The 23,593-nt window shown below is 44.1% G+C and overlaps 1 protein-coding gene across 1 annotated transcript in view; it reads right to left on the bottom strand.

Moving 5' to 3' along the window:
• Positions 1 to 1,385: 1,385 nt before the first annotated feature.
• The window catches only part of SCD5 (stearoyl-CoA desaturase 5), a 164,532-nt gene continuing 142,324 nt past the window's right edge, over positions 1,386 to 23,593 (bottom strand). Inside the window, exons 4-5 of the mRNA XM_055297170.2 lie at positions 8,497 to 8,729; positions 1,386 to 3,384 (exon numbers count right to left, since the gene is read on the bottom strand). Coding sequence (XP_055153145.1) covers positions 3,194 to 3,384; positions 8,497 to 8,729 — 424 coding nt within the window. The 3' untranslated portion in view covers positions 1,386 to 3,193. The remainder of the gene's footprint in view (positions 3,385 to 8,496; positions 8,730 to 23,593) is intronic.

Raw genomic sequence — 23,593 nt, 5'->3', positions numbered from 1 at the left:
GTTAGGGCTGAAGGGGACCTTGGAGAAGAGTCCTCTCTTTTCAGAGAAGGAAACTGAATCCAGAAAGGCTGATGTTTCTCAAGGCCACAGAGCTGGCCAGTAGCAGAGCTGGGGACTCGAGGTGAACTTGAGTTGGCTCCACTGTCCCAGGCTGGCTCCATGACTCTGCCATGACGCCTGTGGGACACATGCTATTGGAATTGCTTTCTCTGGGCTCCCCTCACCTAGATGCAGGGGTGGGTGCTTCTGAAATAAGCCTTGTGGGAATGAGGAGATTAAAGACTGGACGTGGGGGGATCATTTTTTTATCTTAAACTGAAACTTTCAAACAATGTATCAGTCTAAGGCCACCTTGGATAGGTTTGAGAAATAACTCCCAGAGCTACTTTCTGTTAAGATGCTGCTGAGACCTGAAAGGAACGTTAACAGGGAAGACATTAGTGCAATCTAACCTTTGTCCACCTTTTCCTCCAAATCACTCCAATCCGAGGTCATTCATGGGCTCTGCTGCAGAAAAAAAGATGGCACTCAGGTTCAGAGGAAGGAGGTTCTAGATTTATTTGGTCTAGCTGGGAAATACCCTCCTTTTATGAAAAGATTCCAAATAGCTATTCCAAATGTCATCTTTTTGACTAATGGACAAGTAAGTAAGTTTAGTACTTTTAGGAGTCAAAGGTTCACATATATATTCCCAATTAAGGGCCATTTCACATCATGCTGATACAGACTTATCTTGGAATGTGACTACCCTCCACCTGCACTCTATACAAGGTCTTAGCAATGTGTGACCGGGATAGGAAGCAGCTGAAAAATGCTATGGTCACATCCAAAGGGTCCTTACTTGATGAGCTCTAGCCTGGTACCCGTCAATGGCTAGAATCCCACTCAACTGCAGACAGGCTAAGAAGGTTCTATCTGAGAGCACAGCCACAGCTGCTTTGGGGCAAAAGACGGGTGGAGACTTTGGTGGTGCAGAGGTGAGGTTGAGAGAGGCAGGACTAGAGTGAAAACAGGAGTCCATCTCCCCTACCTCTGGTAACTATTGGTGGGGCCTGGAGAGGGAAAGGTGTCCTTCATGCTCCTTTGGGTGACATATAGGAGTAGATTCCCATTTATCATCTACAAGCACTCCCAGTGGCCTGAGTGAGAATCAGGGAAAAATACCACTGGGAGTTCCACATTCCAAATAAAACTTGCTGGCTTCCTCTGGCTGTTGCCTAAGGCCGAAAGGATAGGACAGGCCTGGTCTCAGGGGCTGGTCTCAGGGGCTGTTGTTAGCCCAGAGCCCAAATCCCAGTGGGAGTCATACAATCATCATGACGCATCAAGCACTCTGGAAAGAACATTCTCTAAACAGCACTGAAGTATCTGGACAAGAACACCAATGAATTCATAATCATTTATTGTAAATCACTCACAGTTTACACGTTATCAATGGCAAAATAACACTGTAAACACCTACTGGATGACGAACTTCATTGTGACTATTTCCAATTGCCATCACATCTTTTTCTAAAATTTAAAATTTAACTTTTAAATCCTACATCTTTTCTGAAAATATCTATCTTCAAAGTGCTCCAATACTAACACTATAAGCCCTTCTTTGCTCTAACATCTAACACAAAGGGCACGCTGTCCCATTAATTCCACATGCACTTTACAAAGCAACTTCACACACAAAATTTTTTAATCCAGAAGCTACATAATGATCACTTTATATTTTGCTACAAAATCAATGAAGGCTGCATGCAGGTGAAACATTAGTAGACACGGAATTCTAGATAACTGTTGGTCCCCATATCTGATGGCCTGATGTGGAAAATTAATATGCTTATTTAGCAGAAGTAGCTAAAGTACATGCATCACTGGCTGGGATCAATTAGAATATAAATTAGGTGTTTAAACATTTAAACGAGAGCTTAATTTGAGCTTAATTTGATGTCTGGCATGTCAGAGTTATACACCTTTAAGATAACAATGGCAAACAGAACAAAATCAAACATCTAAACAGGCATGATTTATAAGGTGGGCTGGGCATAGGGCTCAGGACACAAAACGAGCTGGGCAGTGAACAAATCTCTCTTGAAGCAAAGACAGTAGAGAATTAACAAGCTGTAAACAGCAAAAAAATAAACAAGAGCCACTTCCTGTATTCTCATTTTTTTCAGTTTTTGATTCTCTTAAGCAAACAAAAAAACCACACACACACAATAATTACAAAACAGAAACATTCTTTAGTTACCACATAGACCCCCCTTCTGTCTTCTACCCTGCCTCTCTGCTCCTTCAGATGGTTGTTTAAAAGCAATGCTGGGTTAATTGGTAGAAAATAAAACAAATGCTCTCCTGAACCACACTGAAAGAATATTACTTTCCTTCATCCTGTCAGGGTTAGCATCATGTTCAAGCACATGACAATGTATATTTGACATATTTTAGCTACAGCGATTAAGTCACATGTCCACACTCTAATGTTAAATCGTAGTAATCTTGACTTAAAAAGTATTTTAGGCTGGGCGCAGTGGCTCCCAGCTACTCGGGAGACTGAGGCAGGAGAATGGCGTGAACCCGGGAGGCGGAGCTTGCAGTGAGCCGAGATCTCGCCACTGCACTCCAGTCTGGGGGACGGAGCAAGCCTCCGTCTCAAAAAAAAAAAAAAAAAAAAAAAAAAAAAAAAAAAAAAGTTTTTTTCAGCAGGGCGCAGTGGCTTATGCCTGTAATCCCAGCATTTTGGGAGGCCGAGGCGGGTGGATTGCCTGAGGTCAGGAATTCCAGACCAGTCTGGCCAACATGATGAAACCCCGTTCTCTATTAAAAATACAAAAAAATTAGTTGGGCGTGGTGGCAGGCTTCTGTAATCTCAGCTACTCAGGAGGCTGAGGCAGGGGAATTGCTTGAACCAGGTAGGTGGAGGCTGCAGTGAGCCGAGATCGTGCCACTGCACTCCAGCCTGGGTGACAGAGTGAGACTCTGTCTCAAAAAAAAGAAAAAAACAAAAAGAAACAAAAGTTTTTTCATTGATAATTGTATTTCAACATTATTTTGAGATAAACAAAAAAATTCCCAAACCACACAGATTCATTGCTTCCCCACCCTCTGCCCCCTCCCACGATCCAATGTACAAGAGAACTGTTGTAACCAAAGCCATGAACCGAGGTTGCACCGGCAGACATGTGGGATAGCTGTTCCGGGTTCAAGCACTGCTGTCTCCAGTCCTGGCCTTCCGGGCCTCGATCATCGGCTTGGTTGCCCGTTTGCGGTCAGCGGCCAGCCCCAGCCAGCACATGAAATCAATGAACCAGGTGGTTGGGTTAAAATTTAAGCCAAATTCACTCGCAGAGTAGTCAAAGGGAAAGGTGTGATGGTAATTATGGAAGCCTTCACCTGGAAGACAAAGTGAGCATTGATATAATTCAATCACCACCTCTCTGCATAGATGTTTTGAATCACCTATTTTTTCAGGGTTTACCATGTGCAGGACATGGTGTCAGGCTCTGTGAGGAGCAAAAGACTTGGTTACTGCCTCCAAAGGCATTGACTTAGTTAGCTAGACAAACAATATGAACAGAAAAAATAGCAATAAAGTTAGCACATCGTCACAAGATTAACTTTCCTGTGTGAACTGTAGACATGATACCATGACCTCAGAGCTATCCTTCTTAAGGTAAATGCTAAATGGCTGATAACAGATCATCGTTTTGATGTACAACTGTTTTTAAAAAACAGTCTCTGTGGGCTGGAGTGATTAAAAAATCCTTTTTTGGAAGAGCTCGAGATAAATAAGAATCATTCAAATAGGTAAGTAAATTAAGTATCTTTAAATATCTAGAATGTACTTATATATTATTCTACTCCTTCCAGTGGCCAGTGGGCAGCTTTTACTCTCTCACTTTTTTTTCATGTAGCTTTCCTTTATTATTATTATTATTTATTTATTATACTTTAGGTTTTAGGGTACATGTGCACAACGTGCAGGTTTGTTACATATGTATACATGTGCCATGTTGGTTTGCTGCACCCATTAACTCGTCATTTAGCATTAGGTATATCCCCTAATGCTATCCCTCCCCCTCCCCCCACCCCACGACAGGCCCCGGTGTGTGATGTTCCCCGCCCTGTGTCCAAGTGTTCTCATTGTTCGATTCCCACCTATGAGTGAGAACATGCGGTGTTTGGTTTTCTGTCCTTGTGATAGTTTGCTCAGAATGATGGTTTCCAGCTTCATCCATGTTGCCACAAAGGACACGAACTCATCCTTTTTTATGGCTGCATAGTATTCCATGGTGTATATGTGCCACATTTTTTAATCCAGCCTATCATTGATGGACATTTGGGTTGGTTCCAAGTCTTCGCTATTGCGAATAGTGCCGCTATAAACATACGTGTGCATGTGTCTTTATAGTAGCATGATTTATAATCCTTTGGGTATATACCCAGTAATGGGATGGCTGGGCCAAATGGTATTTCTAGTTCTAGATCCTTGAGGAATCGCCACATTGTCTTCCACAATGGCTGAACTAGTTTACACTCCCACTGACAGTGTAAAAGTGTTCCTATTTCTCCACATCCTCTCCAGCACCTGTTGTTTCCTGACTTTTTAATGATGGCCATTCTAACTGGTGTGAGATGGTATCTCATTGTGGTTTTGATTTGCATTTCTCTCTCACTTTTTTTAAAAGATGTACACATGAGAGATCTCATGGCTTCTCTGATTTGATTTTTTAAATTTCTTTTACTTATTTTTTAATTGACAAATAAAATTTGTATATATTGATCATGTACAACACTGGGTTTTGAGATATGTATAAATTTTGGAATAGTTAAATTGAGCTAAGTGACATGTGCATTACCTCACACACTTATGTTTCTGGGGTAAGAACACTTAAAATCTACTCTCTCAGTGATTTTCAAGAATACAATACATTGTTACTGACTGTAGTCACTATCGCCATGTTTTAAAATAGACCTCTTGAACTTGTTCCTCTAGTCAGACTGAAAATTTGTACCCTTTGACCAATATCTCTCAACAACCCCCCTGCCCCAGCCTCTGGTAACCACCATTCTACTCTACTTCTAGGAGTTCAACTTTTTTAGATTCCACATGGAAGTGAGGTCATGCAGCATTTGTCTTTCTGTGCCTGGCTTACTTCACTTAGCATAATGTCCTCCAGGTTCATTCAAGTTGTGGCAAATGACAGGATTTTTTCTTTTTTAAGGCTGAATAGTATTCCATGATGCATATGTGACACATTTTCTCTATCCATTCATCTGTTGATGGACACTTAATTTGATTGTACATCTTGGCTACTGTGAATGATCCTGTTTAAACATGGGAGTGTAGATATCTCTTCAACATCCTGATTTCATTTCCTTTGGATCTACACCCAGAAGCAGGATTGTGAGATCATATGGTAGCTCTATTTTTAATGTTTTTGAGCAACCTCCATACTGTTTTCCATAATGGCTATACTAATTTACATTCTCACTAACAGTATGCAAGGGTTCCCTTTTTTCACATCCTCACCAACACTTGTTATCTTTTATCCTTCTGATAATAGTCATTCACATAAGTGTGAGGTAATATCTCATTGTGGTTTTAATTTGCATTTCTCTAAAGATTAGTTCATTTGATTTTCATAAACAGCTTTATTGCGATAAAATTCACTTACTGTACAATTCACCCTCTTGAAGTATACAATTTAATGGCTTTTAATATATTCACAGAGTTACGCATCCATCACCACAATCAATTTTACAACATTTTCATTACTCTCCAAAAAGACCCACATGCCTTAGCCATCACCCCCAACTGCCTCCTACTCCCTCCCAGTCCTGTTTTCTATCTGTGTAGATTTGCCTATTTCGGACATTTCATATAAATAAAATCATACAATATGTAGTCCTTTGTGACTAGCTTCTTTCACATAAAAAATGTTTTCAAGGTTCATTCATTTTGTAGCAAGTATCAGATCTTCATTCTTTTTATTGCCAAAAGGTATTTCATTATATGGATGTACAACATTGTATGTATCCATTCATCAGTTGATGGACATTTGAGTTGTTTCCACTTTTAGCTATTATGAATAATGTTGCTATGAACATTCATATACAAGTTTTTGTGTGGACATATGTTTTCATTTCTCTTTGGTATAAATGTAGGAGTGGAGTTGCTGGATCACATAGTAACTATTTTTAACTGTTTGCGAAACTGTCAGATTCTTTTCTTACTTAAGTGGCTACTAGTCATCACATAGTTCTCCCATTGACCACGTTGAAAGGATTTTGCTCCCTAATGAGTACCCCAAGATGGACCCATATGTGGTCTGCAGTTTTCTTTTAAATTTATGCCATCCCTACCCTGCACACCACCTCCCCGCCTCATCATTTTTAGTGTTTTTCCTGGATTAAAGAGCGGTATGGAAAAGTTTCTTCACCGTATTTTCAGAAATAGACATTATGATGTATTCCCCACTCTACTGCACAATTGGGTATGGCAAGAGCTTTCCAAGGACTTTTGGGAGGCAAACTGTCTGGGAGTCCAGTGTTGACCTGGATAGACTTACAACCATTGCCTAGCTCCTTAGCGCCCGTGTCATGGCCACACTGCTTGAGTTTCCTGGCCCATCCATCCCTACATGGTGACGGTCCATCTTATCCCCATTTCTGTCTACTCACAGAATCAACACTGGCCACGGCTTCCCTCACTACCGTCCTTTCAGAAGATGCAGGGCAAGTGGAGGGGAAAGCCACAGGAAGCGTTGGGGCACTGCCCCTCCTGATTCCCAAGGCACTTTCTCCCTGCTTATGCAGTTATTCCCTGGCTAAATGTAGTGTTCACTCCACCTTCTACTGCTGCCATCAGTGCAAGTTGACAAGAACTTTGGGATCCCTGGGGTCTGAAAAACAGATGGCCCTAATGAAGTGATGCAGAATCTCATCACTGAGTGACACAGAGACCATTTCTACTTAACAGTAGGAACTTTCCTATGTTTGATCTCTGTGCCCAAGGCTCAGCTTACCAAGAAGTCTGAGGTGCTTCTATAAAGGTAGAGCTAATATTTCTTAATCACCTGTCATATGCCAGGCACAGTGCTAAGTGCTTTAACAGGTATTAACTCCTTTTTGCCTGAGGCCTCTGAAGTAACTGCTATGATTATCCCTGCTCTGATTAAAACGAGGACGTAAATGCACAGAAGGGACAAGTAAGTTGCCTAAGAACACATGACTAGCACTAAAAGCAACATCACGGGCCGGGCGCGGTGGCTCACGCCTGTAATCCCAGCACTTTGGGAGGCCGAGGCGGGCAGATCACGAGGTCAGGAGATCGAGACCATCCTGGCTAACACAGTGAAATCCCGTCTCTACTAAAAAATACAAAAAAATTAGCCAGGCGTGGTGGCGGGTGCCTGTAGTCCCAGCTACTCGTGAGGCTGAGGCAGGAGAATGGCGTGAACCTGGGAGGCGGAGCTTGCAGTGAGCTGAGATCACACCACTGCACTCCAGCCTGGGCAACAGAGTGAGACTCCATCTCAAAAAAAAAAAAAAAAAAAAGCAACATCACAAAGGCTTGTTTCATATAAGCACTGGTAGGAACACTCTGTATCAACTCATTTAGCCCTCTAATGACCCAGGAGGAGGTGCTAGTATTACCCCACTTTATAGATAGGGACACAAATGCAGAAGAATCAGTGACTTGCCCAGAGAGTAAGTGGAGGAACCAGGACTCAACCAAAGTCACTGACTCCAGAGGCCTCGCTCTTAACTGTTTTATGGTCCCATGAAATGCCAAGTCTCATTCCTTCCCCTGTCTTTGTTTGAAGGCCTTTTTTCTTAAGCTCTGCCAAATGATTACACAGCTGAGGCTAGAATGGTAAGGACAGTTTGAGAGAAGAGTCAACTGCTGCTTCTCCTTTAGAACATTTCCATGGTCATGATGAATAACTACTAGTTACTGATCACCTACTACGTGCCAGGCACTGTACTAAGCAGTTTACATATTCCTATGAAGTAAGCATTGTTAGTCCCATTTCACAGATAGGAAAACTGTAAATCAGAGAGATCATATGACTTGTGCAAGAGTCAGGATCCTAAAGCCGAAGCTCCTCTGGCAGGCCAAGGAGGGTGGATCACTTGGGGTCAGGAGTTTGAGACCATCCTGGCCAACATGGTGAAACCCCGTCTCTACTAAAAAAAAAAAAATACAAAAATCAGCCAGGGATAGTGATGGATGCCTGTAATCCCAGCTCCTCAGGAGGCTGAGGCAGGAGAATTGCTTGAACCCAGGAAGCAGAGGCTGCGGTCAGCTGAGATCGTGCCACTGCACTCCAGACTGGCCAACGGAGTGAGACTCCATGTCGGGGAAAAAAAAAAAAAAAAAAGCTCAAGTTCACTGAACTCCACTCCACTGCTTCTCTTTACTGATTCCACAAAACTACTGAGAGGCCAAGAAAACCTGGGCCACCATTCTCCCCATTGGCCCTCAACACCCCTACTCACCAATGGCACCCAGAGCGACGAGTGGGTTCTGCCGAGGGCTGATGTGCTTGTCATAGGGCCGGTTTCCGTACATGTGGGCGGCGCTGTTGACCAGCCAGCTGATGTTGAGTGAGATGGTATAGCGGAGAATAGAGGCCAAGAAGTAGGAATTCCACAGACTCTCTCCCCAGATGTACCAGGGCACCAGCGTGGGGACCACAAAGCACATGAGCACCACGGAGATCTTATAGTACCTACAGGGCAAGACACCATATCACCATGAGGACCCGCTGATGGGAGAGGGGAAGGGCTGAGCAAGTCACAGGGAAAGTCAGAAAAAAGCCCAAGGAGGGAACTGTGCCAGTCAGCTCCTTCAATGCTTTCTATATATGGAAGCCTGTTGTGTAGGGGTCACAGGACCCATATACCTGCATGGGCTAGGCAGGTAACATAAATTTGAGAGCTGGGACAGGTAGAATGCTATAGGAAGTGGTAGGCCCTGTGGCATATCTCAGAAGAATTTCAGTATAATCAACTGTGCTGGCCAAACCCATGTATCTTAGAGCTACATTTATCCCACAGGCCACCAGTTCAAGATAGCACCTAGAGATTTCTTTCATCAATCAATCTGATATTCAGGTTTTCTCAAATAATTTTGAGAAATAGTTAATGCACCTTAAATAATTTTAGGTACATAATTCTGTACTAACTCACCTTGGTAAAAAGGTAGACAATCTTCCACCCAAAAAAAAAGTTCCCTGTCCATCAGAGATTACATTCCAAACCAGCAAAAAAATAAACAATAAGTATAGAAACAGGCATGGCCACATAGAAAGTAATCATTAAGAAGCAAATCACCCATAGTTTGAGTTCTGGACCTATGTATCCAGCAAACATTTACTGAGTACCTGCTATGTGCCAGACTCCGAGTGCTACTGATACGTGAGCTAAGTGCTGGTGATACAAAGACAAGTTAGGTGCAGCCCCTGCCCCAGGCTTCAGCCAAGTGGAGCCACTGCTCACCGCCCACTTGCCATGCAGGATTGCCTCTATGCAGGGGCAGGAGAAGGGCTGGAACGTCAAAGTAACTGAAGCTACCTATTCATAGTGTGTTCCTCCTTGGCCTCTCACAGCCTAATCAAGCTTCTGGAAGGCCTCTGTTAAGATGCATATGTATCAACTGGGAGTGCAGGCACAGTGTGAGGGCATGAAATTTGGTAGGTGGGAGACTCTGACTTGAGTCCATAACTGATTATGTATGTTGAACATGCCTCTTTTTTTTTCTTTCTTCTACTGTATGGTTCTTTTTAAAAATTTTTAAGTTCCAGGATACACGTGCAGGACGTGCAGGTTTGTTACATAGGGAAACGTGTGCCATGATGGTTTGCTGCACCTGTCAACCCATCGCCTATTTATCCTGATGCTTTCCCCTCCCTGCCCCACTGACAGGCCCCAATGTGTGTTGTTCCCCTTCCTGTGTCCACATGTTCTCATTGTTCAGATCCCACTTATAAGTGAGAACATGCAGGGTTTGGTTTTCTGTCCCTGTGTTAATTTGCTGAGGATAATGGCTTCTAGCTCCATCCATGTCCCTGCAAAGGACATGATCTTGTTCCCTTTTATGGCTGCATAGTATTCCATGGTGTTTAGGACATGCCTCTTTTTATTCTTTCACCCTTCTCCTATGCACAATTAGATGCCCCGCCTCCTGCCCTGCCCCGCCCCCCCAAAAAAAAGCAGACCACAAGGCAACAGCCCGTGTCTGGGCAGTTTACTCTGGGATGTGAGATCCATTGACAGGCATGGATGGGAAAACGGGCTCAAGGAAATGGAGAATGGGGGAAGGCCATGACTGCATGCATTACTGGAGTGGCTACTGCTGGGGCAACTGAACTTGGATTTTGATGGGACACAATATACCTCTGGATTATCCTCTCAGGGAATAAAAGAAGGGATGATTTTTCCATTGGCTCCAATACCTCCTTGGCATCAGGGGGTGCCACATGGGATATTAGCTCCCCCACACTTCGAGGTCTGCTTGGGTCAGAACAGTCAAGTGGGCTCTGCAGGCATCTCAAGCAGGAAGTAAGAGAAGCCACACAGCTCAGTAAGGTGCTGTTACACCCGTGCCAGCAGGTGGCTGAACAAACAGCTGGAGTGAAAAGCTGGGCTGAGAATATGAGTGTCTTGAGAAGTACCCAACACAGGTAGATCCTCACAGGGTTGTTGTGAGGATCAAATACTAATAGCTAAGGCACACTATGTGCTTACCATGTGCCAGGGCAGTTTTGAGACTTTTATATGTATTGACTCATTTAATTCTAACAAACATTCTCTGAAGAAGGAACTATTATCCCCATTTTACAGATAGGGAAATTGAGCAACAGAAAGTTTATGTAGCTGGCCCAAAGTCACAAGACTCATAGGTGGTGGGACAGAAATTCAAATTCAGGCAGAGTCACTTCAGAGACCACCATGCTATTCTGCCTTGCAATTGAAAAACGTACATCAATGTGCTTTGCAGACTGCTAGCTATGCATGTGTCAGCTCCCATCATGGTAAATATTTTTATTGGACACCATATTAACCCATCAGCCCCCATTTTCTAGTCACTGGGATACAGGATGGCTGCATTTTAGTGGATAGTGGGTGCCTAGGAAGTCAAATGAGTGGGCTGTGTTTGGAGGGGCAAAGACCAAAGACAACTAAGGGACTCAGGGCCTTAGAGGTGGCCTTCTAGAGTCATGGGCAGAAGGCTCTTAGGGAGTTCTCTCCAGGTGATCTGTGAGTAAGGGAAGAAGGCAGCACTGGGCGGAGGGAGAAGGTCACCCACAATGAGTTTCAGTGGATCCGAAGGGGCGTTCTGGGCCAGATGATCTTAAGACCTGTATGAAATTGAAAGGTATTGTCCTTGCATCATCTGGGCATTGGCCTCTGGGAGCCCCTGGGAGGGCAAATGCTTGGGCGAGGCAGCTCTCTGTGGCCAAGGGCAATTTCCAGAAAGGACCACAGCCAAGACGTGGGAGCATCACCTGAAGAGGACGTCTGTGTGGAGCGCACAGGGCCTGCACAGGCCAAGAACCTGGGAGCTGGTGGTGAGCATGTGAGGAGGAAAGGGCTAAGGAGGGAACATGGAAGAGGCACCCAGAGCCTTGGCTCTGCTACTTCTTGTCCGCACGTCTGAGGAGGAAAGCAAACAACTGAACAATGGCAACAGAAGCCATCTTGCAACTCCAGCAGCTTCCTCTCCTTCCTCTTCTCTCTGGATTACAACCCAGGCCTTTCAAGGGAGCCTCTCCCAGTCCTGCTCTGAGCCACTGTCCCCACCCCCATCTTGCTTCTGAAAGAAGAGGGAGAGAAACACGTGTGGAGGGCTTGCTCTCTGCTGGGCCCTGGGCACTTCTCTCTCTGAATGTTTGCAGCAGCTTTGGGGTAGACACCCTCCAGTAATGAAGGCCCCAGGTGGAGGGAGGTGCCGTGGCCTCCCAGAGAGAGGCCGAGGCCCTGCTCTGGCTCCTGCTCTCTGACCCCAGTCCTGTGAAATCAGCCTTCTCTGGTCTGACCACAGCCTGCAGCACCCAGCTTCCACTCAGACCCTGCCCCTGCCTCCTCCCTCTCAACTGTTTAAAGAGCCTCCTGCCTGCCTTGGTTCTGGTTCTAGAAGCTCTACCCTGCCAAGTGGGTGGGTCCCTGTGGACGGACAGCACTAGTGATGTGGTTTCCCAAGGGTAAGGACGAAAAGGCCCGGGCTTCCCTAACTAGAACCACCATGGTCCGGGCACATTTCCTCTTCCTCAGAAAAGACATTCTTAAAAAAAAAAAAAAATCACTGTCCTCATTCCAATGATGCTGCAGAGATCTACTTCTGGGGTTATTCTCTGATTGTCTTCCCTGTAATCGGCTAGGATTCCTCTTTGTATGTTCATTAGAATGGATGGAAGAAGGAATTTTTAGGGGGCACAGTAAGTCTGGGTAGGATAGCCAGTGAGATGGGTCTTGATGCTGAGAACAGACTAAAAATCCTCCCTGACCATCTCAAGCCGACTTAGCAAATCTTTCCCGAGTAGGGAGTATCCCTTCCTCCTGTGCACTTTTAGCCTCGAGCAGCTGGTCTCCTTTTAATAACAGTCACTGCCTTTGTGCTTCAGGAGACGCACTGAGATGGCTCCCCAGCTTCCTCATCTAATAACACTCAAACATGAATGGTCTCGCCAAGGGGCCACAGAGCAACTCCATGACGCCCTCGTGCACCTACTCCTTCCTCATTTTAGAGATTTCCCTTCTTCATCTGGTGATAGGGAGGAGGGCTGGAGAGGAGTCATTGATGCTGCCCTGTCTTTTTGCTAAGTGGTTTTTTTGTTGTTGTTGAAAAGCATCACAGAACATTCAACTACACAATGCCTTCTAGCTGTGTGACCTTGAATGAATTATTTAATTGCACTGAGCCTCAGGTTTCTCTTCTGTAAAATGCTGTGTTAATAAATGTATTGGGTGCTTACTACATGCCAGGTACTGCCCTAGAACTGAGATAGAAGGTGAACAAGGCTGGGTGTGGTGGCTCATGCCTATAATTCCAGCTACTAGGGAGGCTGAGGCAAGAGAATTGTTTGAACATGGGAGGAAGAGGTTGCAGTGAGCCAAGATCACGCCATTGCACTCCGGCCTAAGCGAAGAAGCAAAACTCCATCTCAAAAAAAAAAAAAAAAAAAAAAAAAAAAAAAAAAAAAAAAAAAGAAGGTGAATAAAACAGATAATCCGCGGCTTTGTGGAGCAGGGGTATACTGGCAGAGATCAATATATCTGGTATATTCTGGCAGGGAAGACAATGAACAATATAAATAAGCAAATTGTAGAGCACATTAGTGGTAAATACCAGGAAGAAAAAAATAAAGCAGAGAAGGAGAATATGATATGTTAAGGGCAGGCACTGAAATTTTAAATAGGGTGCCTATGGGAGGGCTTGCTGACACTATGGTTTTTGACTAAAGACCTGAGGAAGTGAGAAGTTAGCCATTTGGCTAACTGGGGCAGGGGTACCCACAAATAGCAAGGCCCTGAAGCCATGCAGACTGGGGCTGCATGAGACTTGGGGCTGGAGCAGATGAATAAGAGGGAGGGTTGTAGGAGATAAAGTAGGAATAATGGGGGATCAAGTTTGGAGGGCCTCATAGGAGGCTGTCACATGATCCAGGTTAAAGAATATGGTGGCCTGAACCTGGATAGTCATGGAGGTGGTGAGAAATGGTCAGAATCTGGGTATATTTCTAAAGTAGAGTGGCAGAACTCGTTAACAGACTCCATGTTAGAGCGACAGAGTGGAGTCCAGGATGACACCAAGGATGAAGATGCCCTAAGCCGATGTAGGGGAGAATGGAGCAGGAGTGGCATATGAAGAGCTCTGTCTTGGACACGGTAAGCGGGAGATGCCCAGTATACATCCAAATGGGGCTGCCAGGTAAGGGATATCAACATATAGGTCTGGAGTCGAGATGTGCCCTAGAGAGAGGTGGGGACAGCAGTAGAAGTTTGCAACTCATCAGCGTATTTCTGATGTCGCCCACGTATTTTTTTTTTATGAGTTCCACAATGGCCCTATGACGTAGTTTTTATAACCTCTTTTGCAGGACCTGTGCAGAGGTCCAGAGATGCCTTGGGCCTTCCCCACAGCCACACCGGTTGTATATAGCATGGGCAGGTTTCAAACTCAATTCTTAAACCCTGAATGTCTGCTGCCTCTAGTATAACCTGCTGCTCACTCAGCCAACCAAGAACATGGCATAGAGAGAGGGAAACTTATCCAGAGATAAACGAGGCTGGAGTGTTGAACATAGACCTTGCCCCATAAGTTGCACATATTTGAGTAAAAATATTGTCCCCTCAAGGTTAGACGTGGATACTGTGTACACTCTAGACTGAGCTTCTTCCTCTTCTTAAACTGAACCACATGCTGTCCCGTGTCTATGACCAGAGGAGCCCATTGTCCAGGCCTCGTCCCCACTGGTTTGACTAATGTCTCCACTGAGACTGTTCCCCAGCCCTGGCTGACTTGCCTCTTCCAAGTATCAGTCTGAACATCACTTCTTCTCAGGGGTTTTCCTCAGTCCCCCAGGCGAGGTGCACTGCACAGCATTCCTGTAGCATGTTGTCCTCTCATCTCTCAGTATTCACATGTGCTGGCTTAATGGGCAGCCTAACCTGCTAGATCAGGGCTCGCAGCCCTGACTGCACACTAGAATACATTGGGGAACATTTAAAAGTGACTGATGCTGAGCACCCACCACAGACCAAGCGAATCAGAATCTCTCGTCTGGGCATTTCTATTTTTACAGCCACCCTGTTGCAAACATTGATGGTAGCTTTCCTTTATTCTTCCTTGTCCCATCCTTTCTTTCTTGCCGGAATGTCTGGATTTTGTTCAGGTATCTAACTGTCCTCCTTGCAGCCATGTCCTTTAGGAGAATGTAGACCCTGCCCAGAGCCCCGGTCCTGATTGGTTTAAGGCAATTTTGGTAATCTCCTTCACTTTGCAAATAATTAATTTAGGAGTGGGCATGTGACACAATAGAGGCCAATAAGACTCGAGGGAAAGAATGGTTGTACCTTTAAAAAAGGGAAGTAAATGTTAGCAAGGATGTAGAAATACTGGACTCCTCATGCACTGATGGAGGAATGTGAAGTGGTGCAGCCACGGCAGGAAATGGTTCGATGGTTTCTCCAAAGGTTAAATATCAAGTTATCATATGACCCAGCATTTTCACTCCTAGGTATATATCCAAAAGAATAAAAAGCAGGGACATGAACAGATATCCGTATGCCCATGTTGGTAGCAACATTATTCAGTGGATGAGTAGACAAACAATGCTGTACATATATACAATAGAATGCTAGTCAGCCATGAAGAGGAATGAGATTTTCATATATGCTGCAACATGGATGGGCCTTGAAAACACTAAGATTAGTAAAATAAACCAGACAAAAAGGACAAATACTGTATGCTTATACTGGAGGCACCTACAATAGGAAAATTCATAGAGACAGAAAAGAGAATAGAAATTACCAGGAGCAGGGGGTGAAGACGAAGTTATTACTTCATGAGAACAGAGTTTTTATTGGGAATGATGACAAAGTTTTGTGTATAGTGGTGATGGTTATACAGTATCATTAGTGTACTTAATGCCACAGAATTGCACTCTTATGAAAGGTTAAAATGATGAATATTATGTTTTGTATATTTCACCACAATAAAGACAGAAAAGAAATACAAGGAAATATCTTCCTCAACAATAGAAGGAGCACAGGGGCAGAAATCATTTCTCTTTCCTGCAGTGACACCCAGTCCGGCAACAGCCATCTGTGACTACGAAAGGAAGAAGCCTGAGAAGCAAACTTGCCTTTGCAGGCTGACAGAGCAGACGGATGGAGAGCTCCTTGGATAAGCTGTTGAGCCACTGAACCTAACCAGTCCTGGAGGTGCTTTACCCCTGATGTCTTACTTTGAGATGCAAGGATGTTCTATTGTTGAAACCAGTTGAGTCAAGATTTTCTGTAGAGTAGCTAAAAGCATCTTAGCACACTGTAGTGAACATTGTGATGTGCCACCCAGGTCCCCACTTAGGATTAAAGGACTTACTCTCCCAGTAGCTGGCAGTGCTGCCTCTGATGGAGAGCTGCCTTGCCTGAGGTCATGCCTCTCCCCTAATGACTGCACATCGGTGACTGACCAGAGAAGCCCATTGTCCAGGCCTGGTCCCCACTGGGCTGACTAATGTCTCCACTGAGACTGTTCAAAGCCCAACTTTTTCCCTTTACCCATCTTGCTTCTGCCCCTTCTTCCACAGGTATTCATCCCAAGGACCTGCTCCAGTAAACTTTCTACAATGTAATATCTATCTCAGAGCCAGCTTCCAGGGTAACCAGACCTATGGCAGAATTCAGCAGAAAGGCAGACTCTCCAAGGTCTCACAGAGAGAATCCCACATGGCAAGCACTCCTAAATATTTGTGGAATAACTAACTGAATGATATTTTGGTTAATAAATGATGAGTCTTGGTTTCCCGGGAAAATAAAAACACTACAGTGATTTCAGTAAGGCATGGAGTATGACACAATCCCAAGGTTTCCCAAAAACCACAAACACGCAATAACTGTGCAGACTGCTTTTGGGTTCTTCATAAGATGCTTACCTCTTGGATTGGTGCCCCAGTAGGATTGTGTACATAAAGCCAAGAACTTAATTAAAGACATTCTTGCTCATCAGGACCCAACCCCTGGTAGCAACAGATTTCACTGTGAGGGTTTCTACCCCCAGTTTAAATGAACAATTTCTGAGCATGAGCTTTTAGGTCATTCCCTGAGCTTCCAATTATGGTAAAATGTTGACAATATTTAAGATTAACAGCCACTCTAACAGGTTCAGTCTCGGTTTGGAATGTGAGTGACTTCCTCTCTGCCTATCTATGAACACTCAGACCCTGGGATAGGAGAAGGTGCCTAAACTCATCAAGACAGCAAAAGAGTGGCCAGGCGCCGGTGGCTCACACCTGTAATTCCAGCACTTTGGGAGGCCAAGGCGGAAGGATCACTTGAGGTCAGGAGTTCAAGAGCAGCCTGGCCAACATGGTGAAACCCCATCTCTACTAAAAATACAAAAATTAGCTTGGCGTGGAGGTGAATACCTGTAGTCCCAGGTACTAGAGAGGTTGAGGCAGTAGGATCGCTTGAACCTGGGAGGTGGAGATTGCAGTGAGCCGAGATTATGCCACTGCACGCCAGCCTGGGCGACAGAGTGAGACCCTGTCTCAAAAAAACAAAAAAGGGCAAAAGAAAGAAGAACTAGAGGGAAGGGGTGGGATCAACCCAAGAATGACCCAAGAAACAGAGTGGCTCTCCTCCACAGATCTGAGAACACAGACCCAAATATTTGTCAAAAACACAAAGGCAAAGGCAGTCAAACTCACTTTACAGGTATTTCTAGAGCAGCATTCTATAGCTTGAAGGTGACAACTGATAAGGACAGGTCCATAACAGATGCTGAAAGCCTTTCCACTGCCCACCCCTCTCAAATTCTCATCGCACCAATACCACAATTGGGAAGACGTTCCTTAGCATTTAATTCTGGACAAGGAGTCCATTTTTACACAATCAAATGTCATTGCACACAACAGCGCCCCAATCCAAGTAAGCCTTGGTCACAGAACACAAATCCATATATGGGTACTAACCTTTCAATTACTTCAGCTCCAATAAACTGGATCAATAAAGAGAACTGAAACACTAAGAATAGTCTTGAAACAAAAAATGTGTTTTGTGGAGAAGAAAGGATTTGGGATTTCTTTTTATTTCCCCAAATCTGGGTGCGATAAGCATCTTCAAACTCTCATTTTTCTTTGGATGAAAAAGCAATCACTGTTCTCTGTCTGCAAGCGTTTTCCTACTGCTTTGCTAACCCAAACACAGCAGTCCAGGGCTGGTGGTGTGTGAGATCTTGAGAGTGAAATCTATTAGAGCATGAAGTGGGGGAAATGACCTGCCGACTTCCAAGGGGGCCAGCCTGAGGAAATGTGAAAAGAAGCAAACACCACAATGGGTGAGAAAGAAATTACAGCCCCACAAATGCACTGTAATGATGAGCGATGAGCTGTCCCTGGCATCTTGACTAAACATGTGTGGTTTTTTATTTCACTTAAAGCCTGGCCAGAAATTCATTTTACCTACAATTTTTGCATCTTGCAGGGGACAAGGAAAAATCATGCGGATGCTTAGTAAACACTTACTTAGAGGACAACTGATATGCCCTGACAGTTTGCAAATGCTCTCCCCCTTCCTTTGTGTCCTCTGGCATTGCCCACAGGGAGGTGAAGTATGTGATGCACTTGGATGCACATCTGAAAATGGAGGCCCATTTTGAGGGTAGCTCTGTGGAGTGTCGCCGAAAATCTTCCAAACTTGTTGAATTGTTTAAGTTGAAAATGGGTTTTGTCTCTCCTGTGTGCAGTGTCTTTAAGTGGAAGCACTTAGGACTGCTGTGTTTGAAGTATTCTCTGAAAGTTGTAATTGAACTACTCTAGAGCTGGCTTTGACCCTGAATTAGTCTTGACATCTCCTCCCCTGTGCTACTCCATGATAAGCATTCTGTAGAAGAAAACCTTTCACTTGGATCATCCAGATGCATGGCCTGCATCTTCTGGATGCATCTCCTCCCCTGTGGAGGAAGCAGAGGGCAGACCACTGCTTCACAAAAGCATCTTCTTCAGAACCTTGAAATGCAGCAGAGAAAAGATATTTTTCTCTGGCTTTGGCTTTTTTCCCCCTTTTGGGACGGAGTCTCACTCTGTCACCCAGGCTAGAGTGCAGTGGTGTGATCTCAGCTCACTGCAGCCTCCGCTTCCTGGGTTCAAGTGATTCTCCTGCCTCAGCCTCCCCATTAGCTGGGATTACAGGCATGCACCACCATGCCCAGTTATTTTTTTTGTATTTTTAGTAGAGACAGAGTTTCACCATGTTGGCCAGGCTGGTCTCGAACTCCTGGCCCCAAGTGATTCACCCATCTTGGCTTCCCAAAGTGCTAAGATTACAGGCGTGAGCCACCACACCCAGCCATCTCTACTTTTTTTGGTAGCAAAATTTTTAAAGGAATGACAGTGACACTAGATAGTAGTGCATGTACACATGTGCATATGTGCCTGTGTGTTCATGTATGTGTGCAAGTGTGCTCCCCTGATTGTTTTAGCCTACATATATGTAGATCTTGTGCTGAAAGGACAACAGACAGAGTACAATCCTCCACCCCATTCAAGGGAGCAAGTTTAACTCCAAAACTCTAACAACTCTATCAATAATAAGCTACACACCAGCAGCCAGTCAGCCTCCATTTGGGAAAAAAGCCAATGGAGTTATTTTAGCCACCTTCATGGTCAATATCAGCTGAGGTAGCTGAATGGATTAGGTGGGCTGATCATTTTTCTAGTTGAGGGTAAAAATGAGCAGGCTGATATAACACAGCTTCTTCATTTCTCCTGTAAAAGATATGACCCTTGTGTACAACAATGTGCTCTAAATGTTACATGGGTCCCTTCCTGTATTCAAGCTGCATTGTCCTCCTCAAGCTCTCTAGTCTTCAGAAATCAGCTCAAGATTGATTTGCTCCAGACAGCCTACCCTGATAGATCTCCTCTCAACTACGATTATTGCATTATTTGATGTCCCTTCAGTATAACCGTGCTGTAAAAACTCAGGAAGATAATCATTTTAGGTAGCTGAGTTTTCTTCCTAGTTGAAGATATACATGTTCGACTACCTGGACTTTTAAAAAAATTGTTTATGTTGGGAATGATAGTAAGAGTAGTAGAAAATAAATACAGAAATTGTATATGGAAATCATTACTCATTTTTTTTGCCTTCTTAATCAGAGTTTATGAAACAAACTTGACCTTCCTTGATAGTGAGGAATGTCTTAACCTGGGTTCCCCAGACGGCAGGACTCGAGGCAAAAGCTTATGTGCTATTATTTTATAAACAAAGCTCAAGTCCAGGGAAAGAGAGTGTGGGAGGCAGGGGAGGTGAGGCAGCCAACAGGAGAGTGTGTTACTGCACTGGCCACTATTTGCTATCTCAGTCGGGCTGGACCATCTTCCAAGAGGCCATCTGAGCCACTGAACCTCAGGACATTCCCTCTGGGAGATGTCTGGGGGAAGAATGTCTCACCAGCTCCCACCTTCATCCCAGCCCCTCCACCACATGCAAACTTCCGGATTGCAAACCTGGAGGCTGAGAGGTGTCTCAGGCTCCAGCGCCAACAGAGAAGTCCCAAGGCAGGGGGCCCACATGCACAGGTGTGAAGAGGGTGTGTTGGGATGAACCTACCAAAGCCAGTTGGAGTGCACAGAGAGCTGCTCAGAGCAAATGGCCAAATGCCCTAGGACACAGGAAGTCCAGAGAGAGTGTGCAGTGGTGCCTAAGAGGTATCTCACGGCATGAGCATGATCTTGAGAAACAACAGTGGATGCTCTGTGTTTTTCCAGCAGGGTTTATTGAGGTATGAGTCTCGGTCTTGTCTGAGTCATTATATATGAGTCAGTTACTGTAAGAACTGGGTTCTTATATTTACTTATTAAATTTTGCTGGCCTATCCCTTAATTTCAGGTCTACCCTGAGCAGCTGTCATTTCTGTTTGTCGGAATGACAAACTGCCACCAGCAGTTGCTTCTTTGTTCCTTCTAACTTGTTTCTATTTATCTGCGAAGGGTTTGAAAACCAGACAACTAAGACTATTCAACTTGTGTGCAAATCAAGAACACACGGGCTCTGGGTGAGACCTGAAGGAGTTGGTCATGCCGAGACTAAGAATGCAAAATTATGAGGATCATGACATTGATTCGAAGATCTCTTTCTATGGAGGTACAGGGTGGAACATGTGCTTTGGAGTTTCGAGGATTTCATGCAATAATGTATATCATTCTGGCATATAGTGTCTAATAATGGTTCTCTTTGTTTATTTACAAGTCCTTGGTTTATTCCAGTTAAATGAAATTACTAGGTAGCTGAGTAGTGAGACACTACTATATTTAGTTTTCACTCGACTATGTGTATTTGAACTTAATGACATTGTTATACTGCTTGTGATTTACTTGAAGATTCTCCAGCATAAATAGGATGAGAGGGGTGTGTGTGTGTGTGTGTGTGTGTGTGTATGTGTGTATGTGTGTGTGATTCTTCACCTTAGGGGCAGTTCATTAAACTATGAAGTACTGTAATAAAAAATCCATATTTCAGGTATGCTTAGTGAGCACCTGATGAGCTAATCAGTTCACATAACAGAGGTCTGTTACAAGGCTTCAACTATTTTTATCTCTAATCACCCCTAAAGAATTTGTAATTAGAATAAGGGAAATGAATATTCACTGGTAAAATAAAGGTGTTCAAAATATTTGCATTGGCTAAAAATACTGTATGGGTACCTCCCAGCAGCAAACATTTTTCAGAGGGGCATTACCTAGGGCCTTGCTCCATCCTGTGCCCCACCACTGACAGGATTCTGTGGCTGGATTCTGAAGAGAAGGTGAGTGTGTGTGCGCTTAGGAGGCTACCGTTATCATGTCTTCCATGCAAAGGGCTGTCAGGGTGTCTAAAGGGCAGAGGTAGGTCTTCATCAAGTCTCACACTGCTACTTGTGGTAGAATTTGGTCTGACAACATGGGATTCTGGTGTAGGGAACACCCATGCCTTCCTCCTCTCACACTGGAGTTGGCCAAGGTTATTGACAGCAGACGTGGCCAAATGGGTCTCCTGTTGAAACATCCACATCTTTGTAGGTAGTTCTCTCCCTCTATCTTTGAGGGTCACCGGGCCTTTGAAGGCAGCATGAATACTGGAGATTACTGTTCATCTGGCGTAATCGTGCATGAATGGGTAGTGTGCTCACAGAGCTTCCCTACCTCATCCCGGGAGACAGAACTCCAGGCTGGTGAAACACACTTTGAGGGGATGAAACTCCATGAGTGGTGATGTCCATGTGCTGCCTCCTTCGGCATCATGCACACTTCATTCCTGCTAAAGCTGTAGGTCTCAGCTGTAGGTTGTCTAGTGCTCTCTATAAACTAGGTAGTAGACATACTCCTTAGTCCTCAATTATTTTTTGACGGGAGTGGGAGGGGTTGTTAGGTAGTTCATCAGGCTCAGTAAATAGAAAGATGAATAGGACATAGTCCTCATGAAGCTTATAGTCTAATGAGAGAGCTCTATGAGCAGATTATTTTAATACAAAATGATAAGCATAACGGTGAGTTATGCCCATGATATCACAGACCTGCTAAGGAGGGCACTTCATTCACCCCAGGAAAATGGATCCAAAGCTCTTTGGTCTCAGGACCCTTTTACATTAAAAAAAAAATATTATTGAGACCACGCACAGTGACTCATGCCTGTAATCCCAGCACTTTGGGAGGCCAAAGGCCAGTGGATTACCTGAGCCCAGGAGTTCAAGATCAGCTTGGGCAACATGGCAAAACCACGTCTCTGCAAAAAATACAAAAATTAACCAGGCATTGTGGTACACACCTGTGGTCCCAGCTATTCTGGAGGCTGAGGTAGGAGATCACCCGAGCCTGGGGAGTTTGAGGCTACAGTGAGCCATGAGTGTGCCACTGCACTCCAGCCTGGGTGACAGAGTGAGAACTTGTGTCAAAAAAAAAAAAAATTATTGAGAATGCCAAAGACCTTTTGTTCATGGGGGTTAGGGCTATTGCTATTTATGGTATGGGAAATTAAAACTGGGAAATGTTTTATTAATTCATTAAATATCGAATGTTAATATATGTTAATTATATAAAATTATATATAAGATTACATATACAATTTGTGTATTTGTTAATAATATAAAATTAATATTAAATATATCAATTCATTAAAATAATAAACCTATTACATGGTAAATAAATTACATATTTTTAGGAAAAATAACTATTTTTCAATGCAACAAAAAGATTTAGTGTAAAGAATGACACTGTGTGGTATCTTTGCAGATCTTCTGGATGTCTGGCTTTATGAAAGGCAGCTGGATTCACCTATCTGTTGCTGCAGGAAGTCTGTTGCAATACGTTGTTTTGGTTGAAGTCTATGAAGGAAGTGTGTCTCACACAGATGTGTAGTTGGACAAGAGGACCTTACAGACCCTCTGAAAGGGTTTTGGGGACCTACTGACCAAGAGTCTTTGGACTATATTTTGAGAACTACTGACCTTAGCTTCTTAGAGGTGAGTTTTGAAGAATGAATAAAAGTTGGCTAGGTATAAAAAAGAAAGAAATAATGGCATCCACAGCAACCTGGATGGATGCCAATAGTAATAGACTATTACTCTAAGTGAAGTACCCCAGGAATAGAAAAACAAACATCGTATGTTCTCACTCATATGTGGATGCTAAGCTATGAGGACACAAAGGCATAAGAGTGATACACTGGACTTTGGGGACTTGGGGGAAAGGGTGGGGGGTGGTGAGGGATAAAAGATTACACATTAAGTACAGTGTACACTGCTTGGGTGATGGGTGCACCAAAATCTCAGAAATCACCGCTAAAGAACTTATTCATGTCACCAAACACCACCTGTTCCCCAAAAACTGAT

The sequence above is a fragment of the Symphalangus syndactylus genome, chromosome 10 (assembly GCF_028878055.3).
Source record: "Symphalangus syndactylus isolate Jambi chromosome 10, NHGRI_mSymSyn1-v2.1_pri, whole genome shotgun sequence".
Classification (NCBI taxonomy): Eukaryota; Metazoa; Chordata; class Mammalia; order Primates; family Hylobatidae; genus Symphalangus; species Symphalangus syndactylus.
The sequence above is the reverse complement of the archived record's forward strand: the minus strand, read 5'-3'. Positions and strand labels throughout refer to the sequence as shown.